At 42.8% G+C, this 21682-nt stretch overlaps 1 protein-coding gene across 5 annotated transcripts in view; it reads left to right on the top strand.

Annotated features, from left to right (window-relative positions):
• BPTF (bromodomain PHD finger transcription factor) overlaps positions 1 to 21682 on the top strand; it is a 154667-nt gene that overhangs the window by 80741 nt on the left and 52244 nt on the right. For all 5 annotated transcript variants that reach the window (XM_088468524.1, XM_088468526.1, XM_088468529.1 and 2 more), the window contains exon 13: positions 18724 to 20758. In XM_088468524.1, the coding sequence (XP_088324650.1) occupies positions 18724 to 20758 (2035 nt within the window). The remainder of the gene's footprint in view (positions 1 to 18723; positions 20759 to 21682) is intronic.

Genomic DNA, 21682 nt, shown 5'->3' with positions numbered 1-21682 from the left:
ATCGTTTAACGATAATCGTTTGAAAATAATCGTTCACTTTCTGAGTCAAATGATGAACGATTATCGTTCATGCGCGTTCACGTTTGTAGTTCAGTCAGACTTGACAACTGAACGATTTTCATTAAGGGAATATGCAAAAATCGTTTGTAGTTCATAAAAATCGTTCATTACACTTTAAAAAATCTGAAAGATAATCTGACAGAAAATCGTTCATAAAATCGTTGGTAACAAAATCGTTGTGTGTGTATGCAACTAGAGCCTACTAACGTGCTGTGTTCTCTTCCCAGTCCACCCAATAATCTGATTCTGATATATCGTCTGGGGAGGCAGAATACTCAGACTCTCAGGAGTAGACGAGCCACCCCCTAAACTAAATATACCTGCTCTTGTGAGAGCTTAGTTTTCACTCTAGCTCCGGCGGCAGGCAGGGTGCCAGAGCTAGAGAGGGCACGTGCCGAAAAGGAGGCGTGGCCATTGAAAAGGGGGCGTGTCTATAAGACGCGTCACTTTTTTCGTTACTCTTGGGGGCGTGACCGGCACTTACGGACACGCCGGGCAGCCCCCAAGCGCTGCTGACAGCCCAGTGTCTATTCACCAGCGGTGACCGGGTCACCGCACAATTCCCCACCCGCTGAACACTGCGACCCGCGGGTGAAGACTGCACCCACAGGCTGTCTTAGTGGTGCAATGAGGGCAGGGCGCTTTTTGCCCTCCAGAAGGAGGGCAGGGCGCAGCGCCCCGCTAAAACAGCCTAGCGGGAACGCTTAGAGCTGTAAAATCTATTTTACAAATAGAAGGGGATGAACCTGCTCCTAAGAATAAACACGCACTTTTTACACATCAAGGTAGTTTTACTAGAGTTCCCTCACTCTGACTAGCTATCTGATCACATGAGTAAAGCATGGAGTATGCCCGGTAAAAGGTTTCAAATTCCAAAAAGGGTTCAGTTCCTTTTAACCTCTTCCAGCTACTGATTGCACTAAATGGGAAGTTCCCCCAGCAGTGGATTCTCATGTAACACGTCTGGTTAAAAATGCCACCTTACGCATTCCTACTACAACCTCCTTAAAGGAGACTACAGATAGATGTATAGAAGCTTGTCATAAATCCATATGCTCTCTTACAGGAGCTATTACTTGTCCTGCTAGGGCTACGGCTTGGGTGGCAATAGCCATTGAGACTTGGGCAGAGGCCCTAGAAGAGACATTTCCCCCTGATGCTTCAAGGGAACAACTATCCTACGTATCTCGCATTAGAGGTGCAGCCTACTATTTGGGTGAAGCAGCTATGGATACAGCTATGGTAGTGGCCCACCGTATTGTTTGGCTCCGTCCCTGGAAAGCAGTTTCGGGCTCAAAACGGGCTCTGGAGTGTCTGCCTTATTCTGGAGACATCCTAATTGGTCCAGAATTAGATAAAATTGTGACTACTTTCGCAAATTCCAAGACGGCGTTCCTGCCCTCTGCATATGATACAAAGCCTCGGACGTCATCCTTTCGGTCCTTTCGCCCTCAAGAAAAAGCTAAAAGTCAGTCCTTTCCACGGCAGCAGGCATCAGCCAAGGCTACCAAGCCTAAGGCCAAACAAGCCTGGGCTACTAGATGTCCACCTGCCATGTCTGAGGACATGCCTACAGCTTGACGGGGCGGGCCTCTCCCTGGGGGCTCCCAGGGTGGGAGGCCGACTTCTTCAATTTGCCCAACTGTGGCATCAAACCATGTCAGATGCCTGGGTAAGGGAAGTGGTCTCCCACGAATACGCTTTCTCATTCCTGAGGTGACCCCCCCCAGCAGTTCTTTTGCACAGGACCCCCATCGGACCCAACAAAGGCCCTGCTGCTCCAAAAAAAACATTCGGTCCTTACTAAATTCAGGAGTAATAATTCGGGTCCCCTCCTCACAACGGGGCAAGGACTATTATTATACCATTTTCTTAGTTCAGAAGCCCAATGGGTCTCATCGGCCTATCCTCAACCTCAGATCTCTGAACAAGTTTATCAGGGTGCCCAGGTTTCGGATGGGAACCCTCCGTTCCATTATCCTAGCTATGTAGACTGGGGATTTTATGGTATCTCTAGACATTTAGGACGCTCACCTACATGTACCTATAGTGCCTTCTTATCAACAATATCTCCGGTTTGCTTTATTACAGCAACATTACCAATTTCAGGCTCTGTCCCCCCCCCCCCCCCCCCGAGTCTTTACCAAGGTTATAGTGGCTTATTTTTGTCGTCAAGAGATCAGACTGCTCCCCCCCCACTCTGTCCAGCATCCCGTACATCCCATTCACCGTCACACTACACCCCCAACCCACACACACTGCATTCTACACCACATCACATCCCGAATACCCACATCATATCCCCAATCCCAACACGGACTACCACCCTTCCGTCAACTCGACCCGCCCCTCCTACTCACACACCACCATGATCCCTCGACACCACTCATCCACTACCATTACAACACACCAGCTCTCTTACCCCTCCCCAGCCCCAACACAACCCCCCTCGCTTACCTCGCCACTCACCTCACACACTTCCATACCCCTCCGTCCCCACTGCCCTCTGGTGACGCCACGCCCGGCTGCCCCCAGAACGGCCGTCCACACACTTAGCATCCCCGCTACTCCGCCCACCTCCCACATTGGCATACTCACACACGCGCATACACCCCGTATCTCCTTGACTCCAACAACTCACTCCCAGCTTACCCACACACCACATCGTCCACCCATACACCGCAACGCACACACATTGTCAGCCCCCCCACTACCAGAACATTGCCTCACTCTCCCACCATGTCCACAGACCCCCCCCCCCACCTGAGTTATTTTCGCTCCCATTCCCATCTCTCTGTCAAAATCCTAGTCTCTGTTTACATAACCAATCCCCACTCCTTGATTGGCCGATCATCAACTTGACCACACATCCCCACCCGGCCTCCAAACCAGGCACACTCCACACACACACACACCTTCCCCCACGCATCATCACAGCACAGCCCCTGCATTGGCCAACCACACCCAATGACAAACAGGAAGCACAGTATAAAACCCCATCTTGCCAAGCACCTCAGTAACCTCCTTGAAGAAGGAAGCCAAAACGCGTTGTAGACATTTCTACCACACCTTGCTACCCCCCGCCACCTCTCCACAAGGACTCAGCCTGATCCAGCAACCCACCCTCGACTAGTGACCGGAGTCACTCCCTTGCGGCCAGACACGCGCCTCCACAGCTGCAGCATGCATTGCGACTGCCTCATCCATGGTCCCCGCACTTGCTGTACAGGCATTCCGCTGGTCCAAGCAGCTGCGAGCACCATCAGCAAAAACACCTTGTCCTGGACTGCGACACACTCCCATCCCCCGGCCCAGCACTCTGCATATACCTGCGGTCTCCCGCCCAGCACACGGCGGCGCACAGAGACCAGCCCTACAGACCGCATCTCGGCACCAGGAACCGCCATCCGCCAGGGCAACGCCAGCGGCCACCCACAGACTGCTACTTGGCATCACCCACAACAAGGGGTAACCACATATCCCAGGCGTGTCGCAGACCCCAGCACTGCCCACCCAGCACCGTCTGTCTCTACTAGGATAACTCTTCCATCGCCCCCACGCTGCCATACCTCATCTGCAACGCCACACGAAGGCAACCTACCGGTAGGTAAGTTGCATGCATGCATGCTACACCGTTTGGGACGCCGTCACAGCAGCACACACGCCCAAACTATCACTCCATCCTCCTGACGGCTACCAAGACTGTAGACCAAAGGTTCAGCAGGGAAGATCTGCCGGTCTAGAACCGCACGGTAAGGAGCCCCTGAAAGAGTCCAACCAGCTTCCCCCGAGCCAGCCCCACCCCTGGGACCATTTCCGAGCAGCACTGTGCCTTCTCATTAAAAGGTTTGGCCCCATACAAGTTTGTTTGTACATTATTTTCCACACAAGCACCACACAGTACACACAAATCCCCACCCCGCATATCTAGAGGCTGCACCTGACTCACCATTTTTCCATGATGGAGGCACTGACCGGCTCGTGGCTCCAGCTTGGCCCAGACGTCATCGGTCCTCAGATCTTCGGAGTCTCTTCATCGACACTCCGTTCCTGCTGCCTCAACGAATGGACCTGTTGTCTCAGGTTCGTGCCTTTACCCGGACCTGGGTTGTCTGTCTTTGACGGCATGGCTCTTGAGACATCCCTCCTAAGGTCCGAAGATCTGTCATCATCACGATGCTTAGAACACGTAAGCCGGCTTCTGCTTGGATCTACCACAGAGTGTGGCATACATATTTCCATTGGTGTCGTCCCAGAGGTTACGACCCCCAGATGTTTCGGATTTCCAGAGTCCTGGCCTTCCTTCAAGCTGGATTTCACCTTGGCCTTAGCCTGGCCTCACTGAAAGTGCATGTCTCTGCTCTGTCAGTATGGCTCTAACGTAAACTTGTTCCGCTACCGGATATCCACACCTTCCTCCAGGGTGTCCTCTGGATTCAACCTTCCTTTGTCCCCCCAGTGGCTCCTTGGGATTTGGCAGTAGTTCTTTTGGCCCTCCAAGGTCCTGCATTTGAACCCCTAGATTCGGTGGAACTCATGTGGTTAACAGCAAAGACTTTTTGTTCTGGCTATTGCCTCCGCCAGAAGGGTGTCAGAGTTAGGGGAGCTCTCCGGACGCTCCCCTTTTCTGATATTTCACCAGGACAGGGCTGTGCTTCGGACTCGCCCTGGGTTCCTTCCTAAAGTTGTTTCTAGTTTCCACATTAAGGAGGAAATTATAGTCCCGGCCTTTCAATCACTGGACCTCTCGGCAGGTGAGGCATTTCTGGATGTGGTCCACGCCCTCAGGATTGATGTGGACCGTACCAGTTCCCTTTGGAAATTAGACTCCTTGTTTGTGCTCTATGGATTTCACAAGAAGGGATGGCCAGCCAATAAACAAACATTGGCTAAATGGCTTTGTATGACTATCCCACAGGCTTACACGCAGGAGGGCCTTCTTGTTCCGGCTTCTGTTACTACTCATTCGGTCTGTGGGTCCCTCGTGGGCAGCTTGCCATGGCGCCTCGGCTGTTCAGCTTTGTAAGGCGGCCACGCTGTTCAGACCTTTCTGAGGTTTTATGCTTTTAATACCTTCGTGTCTCAGGATGCTTCCTTTGGGTGCCGGATTCTACTCTCAGTGCAGGAGCATCCCCACCCTTAAAGGACTGCTTTGGGACATCCCCAAGGTCTCCCTGTGGAGCCCTATGGACCCTGAAGAAGAAAATGAGTTATGGTAAGAACTTACCTTTAACGCTTTCTTCGAAGTCCATAGGGTCCACAGGGCACCCGCCCTGACACACCTGGCTTCATATGGGCTATGTTTCTGGCCACCAGTTTCCTGTCTCCTTCTCTGTGAGCGTGTGATTCTTGTGTATACCAGTCTTCCTTCTCTCTTATCCTGCTCCGGCCTTTGGCTTGTCACACAAACTGAATTGGCTCGGGTGCGGGGTATAGGGTGAGTGAACCAGTGCATCCTGGGAGCTGAAAGCTTTTACTGCCTGGTGCCCAGATTCCTCATCCACCACCTACACCCCCAAGGTCTCCCTGTGGACCCTATGGACTTCAAAGAAAGAGCGTTAACAAAGGTAAGTTTTACCATAACTCTCATTATTTGTATTATAAGTGTTCTAATAAATCACAGAGAATGATATCAAAATAACTATGAATTCTGATACAATGCATATAAAATAAATCTGGTCAGACTAGCAAAATGTATGTTTTTATAGAATTTAATTAAGAACAAACACTTCTAAAACTAATACTTGTAAACTCTCTGTGTATTTTATTTTTTTAATTTCCGTTTCATTATTGGGGCAGCAGTTGTCTTTTTCACAAGCAGCCGTTATTTTGTATAAGGATATCATGTTGCACCGGAGTATTGTGTAACTATTTCTCTAGCACTACTCTGAAAGGTATGCGTTCGGCATCTCGGTGGTCTGGATGCCGAAGCTCCTACTACCGGCACAAAAATCCTGACGCCGGTCAGAAGCCCGCATCCCGACCGCTGGGATACCGAAGGTAAGTATCGGGGGGTTTTAGGGTTAAGCACTAGGGGGAGGATTAGAGTTTAGGCACTAGCTTCCCTCTGAAAGCATTGTTGCGGAGGGGAATCAGTTTACTACAACTGCAGGGAGTGACCACAAACCCCTGCAGATGCCTGTACCTGATGAAGCTGTGTGAGCGCTTTAAATATAAGCAGATCCCCGATCATCGGTTATTGGTGTCTTGTGAAGAGCTATTTTGTTAGCTATGTTAGGTACATTTCAAGTTTTAATTTGGCACTAGATCAACAGTGACTATGGGTGAGAATATTCTCGTCAGAGGTTGAATCTCCCTGACAGGAAACTAAAGTTGCAGAATTGATTTCTTGAAGTAATGGATTGTGTTTGGGATATATTTATGAAGATATGATTTTTGGTGATTTTTCACACAGAATGGAAAACGGCAATAATATTAAATGCAGTGGTGTTGCATTCAATATTATTGATTATTTAAATCCTGAAAGCAAAACCACCATAAACATCACTACATTGTCTTTTGGACAGACTGGGGCAGGTTCCCTATTACCAGCAATTCTGAGGCTCATCCACCAATTTCACCCGCGGATAGTAGTCCTGACCTGGCAGATCCTGCCTCCTATTTCCTGCCCACTATCTGGCACTTCTATGTGGGCCACCTTGGACTAAGCTGTAACTAACATTTAAGCTAAGGCTGTACAAAAGCCTTTTTATAATCATTGTTTTAGACCAGGCAAACATAGCTCTGCCTTGGCCCATAATTTAAGTTCTGCCATCTTCTATCAAGAGCTAGAGGAAGATTCTGATTCTATTTTAGAGCCACCCACCAAAGAACCAGTGTCTCCTGAAATTTCTCTAATTAAAAGAAAAAAGGTACATTTTCTTTTCTTGTCTAACTTAGTTTTAATGCCTTACTGAGAGAAATACCTAAGAAAAAGTTCCTGTTGTCCATAGACATTAAGGGGACACATTTACACACTTCTGTTTGTGAAGAGCATAATTGTTTTCCATTTGCAGCATTTTCTTTTTTATGTTCTTCACTTCCGATTTGCAGCTGTGACAACTTTCTCTTTACATAGCTCATTGCCCCAATGGTGGCCCATTTGAGGGCATGAGAAATGACCGTTTTTTTTTGTGTGTCTAAGGGGGATGTTCATGAAAGCTTGGAGAGAGAGAAAACTGTAAGAGATAAAGTACCAACCAATCAGCTCCTGTCATTTTTTTAAACAAAGCCTGAACAATGACAGGAGCAGATTGTTTGTTAGTTTATCTCTCGCAATTCTATCTCTATCCAAGCTTTTATGAATCCCCCCCTAAATTACATTTTAATCAACGCAGACTCTATTCTCAGTCTCCAGGGTCACAACCAGATAACTACATAAATTGTAGCCTATTGGATGGCTCGGCAGTTACAAAATGTCCTGGCTGGCAATCACTCAGCAGATCATTTTCTTGGTACTTTTTATTTGACTAAACAATAAAAAAAAAACCACAAGATTCTGGCCTCGTAAAAACTTGTCCGCTCTACTGCACAAAAGTATTTTTCGGAACCAGTATGATTTACCGCATGGCCGGCGGTTCAAATCCCGACAGCAGAAGCCCGGCAGTGAAGATCCCGACAGGTAAGTATTTTTCCTATTGACTAACCTAACCTCCCCATCTAACCCTAACCCTCCCTTAGGGGTGCCTAACCCTTGATCTCCCGGGGGGGTGCCTAACCTCCGGGGGGGGGGGGGGGGTGCCTAACCCCAAGTACCCCCGGGAGCATCTAATCCTCCCCCATCCTGCGCAGCTGTCCGCGCCCGGCTTACCTTCGATCGGTAACCTGTGCAATTCCGCTTTCCTTGAGGAAAATCACTATTTCCCTGCACACCTTGTAGTCAGCAATGCCATTAGGCAACTCGTAAATAGGATATCAGAACCCAAAATAGAGAAAACGAGGCATGTATAGTGTAATACTTGTAGTATCAAACATCAGTGGATATAAATGAGTAATAAATAAAACACAATTATTCAACATACAAATAAACAGATTAAAAAGAAACTTGTAAAAGTCTGCACATGGACACTTAAGTGCAGGAGTGTCAGTAATAGTAGCAGAAATGTAAGCAATTACTGTCTGGTAGTAAAGAAATTGCAATAGACAGTCACTTGCGCACTTAGAGACTCACATTTATTGTTGTTTGCAAATGGATTTCTGTCTGTTTAGCCATGGAGAGTCCTGTTAATGATAGTGTCGACTTTCAGGTCAGTTTAGTTTGCACATTTCCACTGAAAGCAATTTCAGATGGAATTTTTAATTTAAACTAGTGTCATCAGACCCTGCCCAGTTAGTTCTTCAGTTTTCGGCAAAAAAAAGGGGATGGAATAATGCACACAAGTACAGTGTAGAGAATAGATATGTTATTGCAAACCCCTATACCATATCATTTACTGGAGGTGCTATCACGGACTATACAGTTACGATAACTTTTTGTAGGAAGATTAGGAAAGGTTGTCTCTTATTGATGCACAAATCTAACACATAACTTTTATTATAATCATTAAAAATGGGTTGGTCTGTGAAAGGGAAGGAGATATAGATATATAGAAAGTATGATTAAAGTTTAGAATTAGTGTTAAAAAATATCTATGCCAATACGGGTCCGTATAATCACTGTTTAGATATGGAAATCTCTGAGTTCTTATGTCACTTTCTAAATGTTATTATGTAGTGTAATCAATCAATATATTTTTTTTCAACCTGTATGCTTCAGATCAGTGCTTTTATAATTTATGTGGTGTTAATATGTACAGTCAGGTCCATAAATATTGGGACATTGACAGAATTTTAAGATTTTTGCCTCTATTCACCACCACAATGGTTTTGAAATGAAACAAACAAGATGTGCTTTAACTGCAGACTTTCAGATTTAATTTGAGGGTAATTACATCCAAATCGGGTGAACGGTGTAGGAATTACAACAGTTTCAATATGGGCCTCCCACTTTTTAAGGGGCCAAAAGTAATGGGACTATCAACTCAAAAGCTATTTCATGGACAGGTGTGGGCTATTCCCTCATTATCAATTAAGCAGGTAAAAGGTTTGGAGTTGATTCTAGGTGTGACATTTCCATTTGGAATCAGTTGCTGTCAACTCTCAATATGAGATCCAAAGAGCTGTCACTATCAGTGAAGCAAGCCATCATTAGGCTGAAAAATAAAAAAAAAAAACGATCTGAGAGATAGCAAAAACATTAGGTGTGGCCAAATCAACTGTTTGGAACATTCTTAAAAAGAAAAAACACCGGAGAGCTCAGCAACACCAAAAGACCCGGAAGACCACGGAAAACAACTGTGGTGGATGACAAAAGCATTATTTCCCTGGTGAAGAAAAACCCCTTCACAACAGTTGGCCAAATCAAGAACACTCTCCAGGAGGTAGGTGTATATGTGTCAAAGTCAACAATCAAGAGAAGACTTCACAAGAGTGAATATAGAGGGTTCACCACAATATGCAAACCATTGGTGAGCCACAAAAACAGGAAGACCAGATTAGAATTTGCCAAACAACATCTAAAAAAGTCATTACAGTTCTGGAACAACATCCTATGGACAGATGAGACAAAGATCAACTTGTACCAGAGTGATGGGAAGAGAAGAGTCTGGAGAAGGAAAGGAACTGCTCATGATCCAAAACATACCACCTCATCATTGAAGCATGGTGGTGGTAGTGTCATGGCGTGGGCATGTATGGCCGCCAATGGAACTGGTTCCCTTGTATTTATTGATGATGTGACTGCTGACAAAAGTAGCAGAATGAATTCTGAAGTGTTTCGGGCAATATTATATGCTCATATTCAGTCAAATGCTTCAGAACTCATTGGACGGCGCTTCACAGTGCAGATGGACAATGACCCGAAGCATACTGCAAAAGCAACCAAAGAGTTTTTTAAGGCTAAAAAGTGGAATGTTATGCAATGGCCAAGTCAATCCCCTGACCTGAATCCGATTGAGCATGCATTTCACTTGATGAAGACAAAACTGAAGGGAAAATGCCCCAAGAACAAGCAGGAACTGAAGACATTTGCAGTAGAGGCCTGGCAGAGCATCACCAGGGATGAAACCCAGCGTCTGGTGATGTCTATGCGTTCCAGACTTCAGGCTGTAATTGCCTGCAAAGGATTTGCAACAAAGTATTAAAAAGTGAAAGATTTAGGATTGTTTAGTTTGTCCCATTACTTTTGGCCCCTTAAAAAGTGGGAGGCACATATAGAAACCGTTGTAATTCCTACACCGTTCACCTGATTTGGATGTAATTACTCTCAAATTAAATCTGAAAGTCTGCAGTTAAAGCACATCTTGTTTGTTTCATTTCAAAGCCATTGTGGTGGTGAATAGAGGCCAAAATATGAAAATTCTGTCAATGTCCCAATAATTATGGACCTGACTGTATGTATCCCTCAATTTATGTGTACATCCATAAGTTCCCAGTTAGACATCTGTGCCCAGAATGATACAAATAAACAGTTTGTACTGGATGTGATTTATCTAAATTGCACCATGAGGTGTTAAGGCGCAAATCCACTACCCAATTAAACAGAGCGATTGAACGATTACGAAATCGTTATCATTTAACAGTTTGTTAATCTGGCAAGCTTAATGTCAAAAACAACCAGCGATGCACGCTCCCGCTGGTCGTTTTTGACATCTATTATTGCCCGAACGTGCTGGTCAATCTGACGACAACCGCAGATTGGCCATGTTCGGGGATGAGGGAGGGTGCCTACACTGAACGATGATCGTTCAGTGTAGGCACAGCACAGACTGTGAAACGACTGCACGATTACAATGTCGTAATCGTGCAGTCGTTTCACAGTCTGGTAGTGGATGTGCTCCTTTACTTTCTCCTAATAGAATCTATATCTAAACGTTGTTAGTGTCGCAGTTCACACACTTCTCAGGTAGTCTGACAGCTCTCCTGTCTGTCTGGATCTGCAAATTGTTATACTAGAATATATATAGATTCTTACGTTCTTTAGTTTGTACTTCCAAACAGTTGTGTTATCTTATATATTTATTCGTTCACTAATCATTGAGTGAACGAAATATACCAATTGATCATTGTTAAATGAACAGACACTCGTGGTCTTATAGTAGTTGTAGCGTATTAATTGCGGAGAATGGCAGACTTTTACATGTTAACCCTGCCCTCCACCAATGAAATGGGAGGTAGGATTGCTAAGTCACTTATTGTGAATACATTCAGGATATGTTACATAAATACTGTATGCCGCTTTCTCATTAGCAGTGCCTCTTACCCCTCACAGGTTTCTGGTAGCAGATAAGTGTAATTAACACTAAAATCTCTACAACATATAATTAATACATATGGGGTATGCAGATTTTATGTCAAAATTCCATATATCTGTGTGGTTTATTCCTCATTAGTTAAGGCTATTATCCAATATATTTATATATTGTAACATTACAAGGGGAACAGGATAATTTTATCACTGATTGTCAGTGTATCCCTTTTTTTTGCCTTGACAAAGCAGTCATGTGAAACGTACGTCGGCTTGCACCGACTTGTCAGACTCCCTGAGAAGTGTGTGAACTGTGACATTGTAACAATGTTTAGATATAGATTCTATTAGGAGAAAGTAACACCTAACATGTTGCAATTTAGCTAAATCGCATCCAGTAAAAAACTGTTTATTTGTATCATTCTAGGACAGATGTCTAACTGGGAACTTATGAATGTACACCTAAATCAGGGGTGGGGAACCTTTTTTTCTGCTGAGTGCCAATTTGTTATATATAACCTTATTTGCGGACCTGGTGCTGACCACGTCCCCTCCATGTGATGTCACACGGGCAGGGCCACAATCACTAGTGATTACACAATCCGGGGAGCTGTAAGGGCAGCGGTGTGACGGCCTGAAGCATCCTAAGGATGCTCCTGGCGGCACTGCTGCATAGGTTCTGGCTGCAGGATGCCATTCTAGGTACCCTGCTAGCCAGATGAGACTAGCAGAAAAAAGCTCAATGGGCCAGACCAATTGATTCCGCGGCCCTTATACGACCCCCGGGCCTGAGGTTCTCCATCCCTGACATAAATTGAGGGATACATACGTATTAACAACATATAAATAATAAAAACCCTGATCCGAAGCATACAGATTGAAAAAATAGTATTTATTGATTACAATACATAATAACATGAAGTGATATAAGAACTCAGATTTCCATATCTAAACAGTGATTATACGGACTCGTTTTGGCATAGAATTTTTTAACACATTTTCTAAACTTTAATCATACGTTCGATATATCTTTATCTTTCCCTTTTTTTTTTTTTAAATATTTCAGACTGTAACCCATTTTTAATGATTATAATAAAAGTTAATTTTTAGATTTGTGCATCAATAAGAGACAAACTTTCCTAGTCTTTCTAGTCTACTTACAAAAAAGGTTATCTCAAGTGACTTGTATGCCATAAAAAGAGGCAATGGGGTACATGGACTAATAGTGCAGGTAATGCCGTGCTTATTCTGCTTTTGCCTATAGCAGAGCAGATATGAGTGTGCTTCATTAGAGATGAGATATTTCACTGCTCATTGACTTTATTAGTACATATTGTGAAACGATATGTACAGATGTGTCTTTATACATCTTTGCTGCAGTCGCGCTCTTGGCATGCTTGGTTCCATGAGGCTTTTCTTTTGCCGGGCATTTTTTGGTAAAAAAAATTTTTTGTCAAAAATGCATTTTTTACATTGCAATGCGGTTAGGGCGATCAGTAAGTATACTGTGTTGATTACTTTGATAAGCGACTGAGTCTCTGACTCCGAATACGAAGTGCTACAATGTAGCAGACGCAGTGGTTCATATAAGGAATCGGGTGCACACAGATATACAAGTGTCGCATATCAAATTACTCAGCACAGTCTGCTGGTGCATCCTAGTCACATCACATTTCGACTTAGATGCATTTTCGCAAAAAAAAAAAATGCCAGAGCTAGCAGAGTAGCACGGGACTTGGTGGTTTACTCACGTCAGGCAAGTGGCGCTGCATGGCGCATTGAGGCTAGATGTATGAGGACTCATCTGTATGTCATTTTTCACTGTCTATATAGGATTTGGCAGATAACTCTTAGTCATACCGTATGTATTACATTTGCCCCAATGTCAACTGAAGTTGTCCATACGCTGGAACTTGACTATTGCAACAACAGATGTCCGTTTTCAGCGATGGAGAGTGGCATATGGCCATCAGTGGCTTTAGTCATTACAAGTGTCAAAGGGGGAGATGCATCAAACAGTGTAAACAGTGGAGAAGTTGCCCATAGCAGCCAATTGACTTCTTCAAATTATTTTGTAGAATGTACTTGCTAAATGCTACCTCAATGCTGATTTGTTGCTATTTGCTATTTTTCCACTTCTCCCTCTACACTTTTTGATACAACTCTGTCACCAACAAGTGTCCGGTTACTCAACGGCCTTAAATGCTCCGGTAAAAGCTTAACCTCTTCTAAGTGGAAGGCCAGCAAAAGGAAATCAGACAATGCCACAACAGTATCAATCATAAGGGAGTAACCAAGAGTTCTCAAGCGATGAAAGAAATCAAAGGAGTTATGTGTTGGGGACAATTTCTCCAGTTCATATACTGTGATAGAAAACTGGGAAGTCGACTTCTCATCTAGGAAAGCTCCATCCTAGACAACGGTCTCTTCACCTGCTCTGTTTAATCACAAGGTAAACTGCTATTATGCAATTAACAAGAGATCCAAAGGCTCAGTGATAGGCAATATGATACACTTTTAAGTAGTAAATTAAAATACATTTCATCAATGAAAGAGGCAACTTTATGTAAGAACATATGAGATGGCCTTTAAAGAAGTGCTGCAATCTATAACAAACAGATATGACAACAAAGCAGGAGGAAGCTGTGTCCTACAAGTTAAGGTCTGGAGAACCACTTGTCTCCCCACCACTGAAAAGGCAGCGTGTGACCAGATAACCTTGGTATACCAGGCGATCACAGATTTTTGACACTGATAGAATAGGGGGTGGTTACTTGTCCCTGTGTGGGCTTACTTCACCACTCCTAGGGATTCCCTATCACCGCTAGTAATCGCTGGTTACTGACTCCTCCAACTATGTAGTGGATGGGTAACTTCCACCACAAGGCTTCTACTTCGATATTTGGAGCCGCTTGTTTCACACACTCTTGCCACCTGCACCAGTGCATTTTGCGCTACTCTGCTTGCAGGATACAAGCAGATGCGTCTTAAGGCAAGGTGTTTGTTGCTCAACATCTTTAAAAAGACAAGTCCCTTGCTACAGGTGCTTTGGACAATCATAGCATACAGATTTCAGAGGTATATTCCTTCCTGAAGTTCAGAGCACATTGAGGGCTCACAGGCTCTCTTTATTCGCTCTTAAAGACGTAATACCATAGGGGTTAAGCCCTCCCTGGTTCCCTTAACCAGTCAAGCTAAGTGCTTGTGTCGTGCCTGGGCATTGTTACTAATGGGCAGTGGTCACTGCTGTGCTTGAGACCACCTGGACAGATAACTACACTCCAGGTTGCAGCAGTTCTGGAGGGGGTGGGGTTGTTTCCGTCCAAAATTTCCAGGATTCTATTGGGGGACATGATCACCGTCTGGCCAACTTTGGACTCCAGAAGCCGGGAGACTCCATGTCCAGGCAGCAGTCTCCTGGCCACAGATTGTGAGCTCTTTGGAGCTCCAGGAAAACAAATAGCTGGCTTTACTGGCCAGCTCTCTCTGCACCTCTTGATCTCTCTTTGAGTCATGTGGGGGACTGGGAGAACCAGCAGCCCACAGTGGGCTCCAGATCCTCCTAAAGTAGACCACCAGGGAAGAGGTAAGTGCAATTTTACTTTAAATGGTTTCAGCATATTGCTTTAAATATAAATACATTTAAACATGTTAAAATATTTATACACACTGCGTCTGATGCACAGTACCAGGCTTTACACACTGCAGCTCGGGATCTGCTTTCCCGGGCTCAGTGCTGCACGTACATTTTAAACCAAATTATACATTTTGTTATAAATTATATTTATACATTTTTTTCACAAGTTTGTTAAATACTAGCCCTAATGCTAGGACTTTAACCAGTTCTGTACTGGCTGTTAGGGAGCGAATCTGTCGGTCTCAAGCACACGGTAACACACCAAATGGCCACATGATTTAACTCTTAGTGCTGGGTCACAAGGAGGGAGGCACTCTGCTCTGCAGCCGGGGACTATGTTCTGACTGCAGCTTCTCTTTGTGTTCAGCCACCTGAAGCAGTGGCCCATAACACATTAAAAAAAAAATTATTTTTTTTTCGAAACACATGGCGATGGTAATTTGTAAATGGAGCGTAGCGATGATTGGTCCGTTTTAAAATGACGTCTTACCTCGTTTGTGCCACGGGGGTCATCTTAGCCACGTGAGACGGGTCTCCGCCCACACTGCTCTAATAGATGCATGGCCGTTCTTTGAACTTTATTCTTGTTTAACAATTTCCTCCGTTCTTATGTTTCCAAGGGTTTTGGAAGTTGTATGGATGACTTTTCTTTGCCAGATTGTCCGAAAAGATTGTGGTACACTGAAATTGTAACCATGGCATGCGTTCCATCTTAACCTCTTTCCAATAAAGCTAGGTACACACTGGAGCAATGGGCATTCGTTCCGACATCGGAACAAGTGCCTGTCAACAGTGATTGTGCATCCACACTGGACGTCTTTAATGAACAACGTAACGATCGTTATGTCATTCATTAGCAATGCACTGGTCGCTAGGGATATCACTGGTCGCTAGGGGTTTGATGTGCGGCACATTAAACCTGGCGACCGTCGCTAGGGAGAGAGCAGACGTGTACACACTGAGCGATGTAGGCGATATGTCGTTACGAAACAGTATATCGGCCCGACATCGCTCCAGTGTGTACCCAGCTTAAGACAGAGGAGGAGATCTATCAAAGCTTGGGGATAGATAAAGTGGTTAGAGATAAAGTACCAACCAATCAGCTTTAACTGTCATTTAACAGGCTGTGTCTGAAAAAAATTACAGTTAAGAGCTATCCTTATTTTTCTCCTTGTGATCTAAGTATAGTCTTGATAGCATTATAACATTACCATATTGGGTCCTTAAATCCATTTTACATATTTAACCTCTACAAAAACTTTATAAAATTGAGCTTTAATATGTTTGCTGTTTTTTACTTGTTTGTGTATTTTGTCTTCTAATGGTCATGCCGCATACCCTAATCTAATGACAACTTTGATGTCTACTTCTAATTCTATTTATTCCATGCATATGTCATGATTGTTTTTGTTTTTTATGTACAGATTTTTGTCAATAGTTAAAATTTGCTCATGTTTTATTATAGCTTTGTGTAAGATGAAACATGCGTTTTTTATAATTTAATTTTAATATATGTCATTATACAATTCCATCTCTAGTGCTTTGTGTTTTTATTTTATTTTTAAGTCCTGCCATATCACTGGTGGTATAGAATAATGGCAATGCCAGTATTTGCCAAGTTTTAATGAAGCACCAAATGTCACATAAGTAAACAACACTATAACAACCATAGTTAATATGGATATGATAACAAACATTTATAAACAATGTATAATGATAATAGAAGTCATAACAAAAAGAAATACGGATCCAAATGGCTCCGTGTCACAGAGATCAGCGTTAATGAGAGGCAGGATAACACAAGAGACTTACAAAAGCAACAAAGGAAGGTGTCTTGCCATCTCTCTCATCCCCCCCCCTCACAGGGCCCAGGGGGGAACCACAAAAATCGGGGATGTTACAAAAAATAGAATACAATTAGAGTTGAATTGGAGTGCCATTGCCTTTAAGACATTAAAGATACCAGGACACGTTTCCTAAACCCTGCTAAATTTGCATTTTCTTGGCTGTAGAAAGCGTGGCAATATAGTTTTCCCACATGGCAAAGAACATTGCTGTTTTATTTTCATTCTCCAATGTGACCTCCACCCAGTTAATTTTAAATAAATTATGCAATTTAGCTTTGAAAAGTGGTAATGAAGAAGGTAGGGGGCTGTATCCAGGTCTGTGATTAGTTTTAAAGGCTGTCGCCCTTATAGTCAATAAGACTCTTCCACCAGCGGTTATACGGGTATGAGGAGGAAGGCTGTTGATGCTTACACTACCGGCGCCGGAAACCCGACCGTCGGGATTCCAAAGGTAAGTAGCGGGGTTGAGGGGATGGTTAAGGTTAGGCACTAGGGTGAGGGTTAGGCTTGGGCACTAAGGGGAGGGTTAGGTTTAGGCACTAGAGGGGGAAGTTAGGGTCAGGCACCAGGGAGGGAGTGTTAGGGTAGGGAGAGGGTTAGCATACCAACCAACGAGTGTCGGTATGCTAACCCTGTCGGGATAGCGCGTCGAGTTTCTGACCGCCGGGATCCCGTACCCAGTAAGTGTATCAAAAATGGCTCATTCATGTGTGAATGGAATGTAGTTGACCAAGTTATCTATGGAGTAGGTACAAACTTTTGAAACCGAAACCCTGAAACAGAGGACATGCTCAAAGATAGTGATATAGGTCTGGCAATAAGGATAGGTAATCTGACACTAGTGCCTATCAAGAAGGTTATCAGTGACTAATCTCAAAAACCCAAAATAACGAAAGCACATAAAACAATATAAATAATTGGACTGATGGATATAGAGCTACCTATGGTATGCAGAAATAATAAAAAAATGTAAACTTCCCTTTTTATAATGACTGTCATCAGCAAATATAAATATAGACCTTTACCTTTATAACAGCAGATGTTTTACCATTGCCTTATGTTTTACGCCGTGACTATTTTGGGGTCACATATATGGAGATATATATAGATATATATATATATATATATATATATATATATATATATATATATATATATATAAATAAATTTTAATACATATATAATCATATACAGACACACTCTTAGCATTTATTTAATAGCCCTTCGAGGTAACTACTTCTGTTATATAGGTAAAGGTCTAGTTATCTATATTTGCTGATTATCTCCTTTCTTTTACATAGCCACGTGACGCTGGTGAGTGAAAAACCGTCATTCTAAAATGGGGAGTTTGTTTTTTCTTTTATCAATTATTTTTCATACCATAGGTAGCGCTATATATCTATCAGTGATATAGGTCTGCCAGTGTTTCCCGCATTTGTAACAATGAGAATCAAGTGAGTTACCTATTACAAACCTGCAATGTGGAGATAGATGGGTTCTGTGTAGGATATTTAAAAACATTGCAGTGTAAGGGAAACAATGTACAGGCATGTGAGCGAAACAAATCATCTGCAGACAAACTGGGGAATCGGAATAGCCAGGGAGCAGAGTAGTGGAGAGGCGACAGGTATAAATGAGTCCACTAGTTCTTTAAGGAAATATTTTGGAATCTGATTTTGAGAATTTGAGACAAGGTTCTTGTATATTTCTATTTGTAGCTCCAGGTATGTTTAATTATGAAGTAGCCAAACTGACAATCTGCTTTTACTGCAACATAGAATTCAATATTCATAGGTTTACACTGTTCTATATTATATTTAGTCCCCAACATGTATGAATAAGATTTCTAAATGTCCATTGTTCTAGTCTCGCTAAATATGCTTTTGTGCTTCCAGAGCATGAAAAGTCTGAACCAGTCAAGGAGGAGCCAATGGAAATTAATGCACTTTGTGCAAAAGAAGAGCAAACTTTTCCTGATGCAGATCTAATTAATGTGAGCCTTGGTTTTCAAATGAGGACTTGGTATAAGAAAATTGTTAAAACGTCTCGGTTGGATGGGTTGCTAGAACGAAGGGTCAAGCAGTTTACACTTGAAGAAAAACAAAGACTGGAGAAGCTGAAATTGGGCAGTGCTGCAAAACAGATTGGGGTTGTTGCTCCAGACCAGAAAAAAAATGTACCTGAGGACACCAGAATCAAACCGAAGACTGATAACGAGTTAGACACTGCTGCCGATCCTCTAGGAGGAAAACTGATTATGCACAGTGCTGATGCTGGCATTACACAACCTGCAGTACTTTGCACAGAGAAAAACCCAAATTTGCAATCCCAGGCCATTGACAAGTCCACGAACTCTAGTTCTGAACAGTGTCTTGATCCACTGAGAGTTGGTACTGAGGGTGTACAAAACAAATGCATTGTGGCAGAATGTGAAAAACAAGATAGAGATCAGAGCATTTCTTCTTTGGGCAATGATGTGCCCACCAAGACTGTAGAAACCAAAGAGGAAAGCCACAACAATGAAGAAAAACTTGATGAGAATAGCTATTCCAATATCCAGACAGAACACCCTGCAACAATGCTGTGTTTTGACCATGCAAAATACCAGGGTGGTCATAAAAACAGTATACCTGATCCAAATGTGGTAAATCAGGATAAAGATGGTCTAAATACAAAATTGACTGAAGAAAGTAAAAATTCCATCCTTGGTGGATCAGAGATTAATCGCAACCAAGGCAGCAAAAATGAAGAGTTAACAAAGTCTGAACCTGAAGCAGAAAACAGCCGAATCCCTGTAAAAATAGTTCAAAGTGACTTATGTGATGTCCAAATGGACTGTACAAATCAAGTGTCTAATGGAGACCAAGAAGGACAGGGTGAAAGGACTAGTGTTGTAACGAAGTGTTTAGATTGTGACAAAATTAAATGCAATAAAGATATTCTCTCTGAAACGGCAGAGGTAGACATTAAACCTCAGGTCAATGGTAAAGATGTTTTTTGTAAAAAATGCCGTTGTTTACCCCATAACCTATGTGAAAACCGATCTGTCCAAGAAATTAATCCAAAGGTAAACAACATCTCGAGAATTGTCTCTGAAAATGGAGAAAGGTCTACAATGAGACCCTTCATGAATGGAGACATCAACATAGAGGATATAGAAGAAAAAAAAAGCATCTCTACGACTTTATCGGCAAGTCAGCCTACAGATTTAGAGACAACGAAGGAAATGGAAAAATCGATAAGTTCCCCAAAATGTGTGAATGAGCCTTGCTCCACTGATAAAAAACTTGATGGTTCTAGTGAGACGGTCACTCAGTCCTTACTCAAGAGGAATAATTCCATTTGTGGTGAAGATGTAATGGAGACTGAAGCAACGCGTAAAGATTTATCTCCTGTAAACTCTGGTGAGGAATCCAGTCTAAGTAATGATTCCACTGAGCAAAATGGTTTGCCTATGGACCGGCTGAATGGGAACAGCAAAATCCAAACTATCGTTACCGAAGTCACAACTACGACTAGAACTACTGTGACAAAAGTCATGTCATGCCCAAACAACGATGGTGTTTTGTCTATAAAAGAGCAATGTAAAACAATGGTGACCACAACTGTGACTGACTCATTGACAACCCCTTTTGGGACGATTTCATCTGTAATGACTGTGAGCAAAGAATATTCCACCAAAGACAGAGTGCGGTTGATGAAATTCACAAAATCAAAGAAGTCAAGGTCTGGAACAGCTCTCCCTTCGTATAGGAAATTTGTTACGAAGAGCAATAAAAAGAGCATATTTGTCCTTCCAAATGATGATCTCAAAAAACTCTCAAGAAAAGGTGGAATACGAGAAGTGCCTGCATTCAATTATAATGCAAAGCCCGCTCATGATATTTGGCCATACCCATCCCCTAGGCCAACATTTGGAATAACGTGGAGGTATGTCAGTTTTCTGCTACTTTTTTAGTTCTTTTCAATTCAAGATAAATGGTTTCTTTATCTGATCTCACTTCTATTGCTGTGCCCTACAAAAATGGATGAAAACAATGTTTCTTAACTGAAGATATTAAAAAAAATGAAGATTCCTAAGCCATAAACTAGCTGTACCAATTTCGATACTTGTAACAAAAAAAGTATATATTTTTTTTTTAAAGAAATTTTTATTTTCCTTAAATTTTTTCCCCCTACTAAACTATTTTCTAGGTGTTCCAAGATGTGTGCATTGCTTTCAAAATTGCAAACATAACCTAGTTATGAATGTGGAAATTTGTAATATAATAACTGTTCAAGGTTGACTGCTTTTGCCATACTTGTGAATTCCTGAAATATTTGTATCTGGTTGGTACTGAATATATATGTATGTATGTATGTATATATGTGTATATATATATATATATATATATATATATATTTATTTTATCCTTTCGAAGGACATTTGAATCATTGGGTGGGACGCAGCCAAGAGTTTGGATATTCTAAGAAATATGTCAAAAAGTTTGAACTTTTCCCCCTCTATATTACCTATTCTGTCTGGAATCTGTTTTTTTCTTAGTGACCATAGGAGCAGGGAATGTTGGCAATTTATTGCTTAGGAACTAAATTTCTTTTATAGGTTAATTATTTCTACAAGAACTGTGTTTTTCTGCAATGGCTATCTTACAGTTTGCTGCTGTGTGTTACAAGTCTCTGGCTGAGGCACTTTCTTCTGCTCACCAAGATTCTCTATGGCAGAGATTCACAAACTTCGCCATTACAGTCCAGGTTTTAAGGATATACATTCTTGAGCCCAAATGGTTAAATCAAATTGACTGATGTACTAATTAAGTTATCTCTGCTCAAGCATGGATATCCTTAAAACCTGTA

The sequence above is a fragment of the Taudactylus pleione genome, unplaced genomic scaffold (genome assembly GCF_031769625.1).
Source record: "Taudactylus pleione unplaced genomic scaffold, aTauple2 ptg000012l, whole genome shotgun sequence".
Lineage (NCBI taxonomy): Eukaryota > Metazoa > Chordata > Amphibia > Anura > Myobatrachidae > Taudactylus > Taudactylus pleione.
Note: the sequence above shows the minus strand (reverse complement) of the source record. Positions and strands in the feature narration are given on the sequence as shown.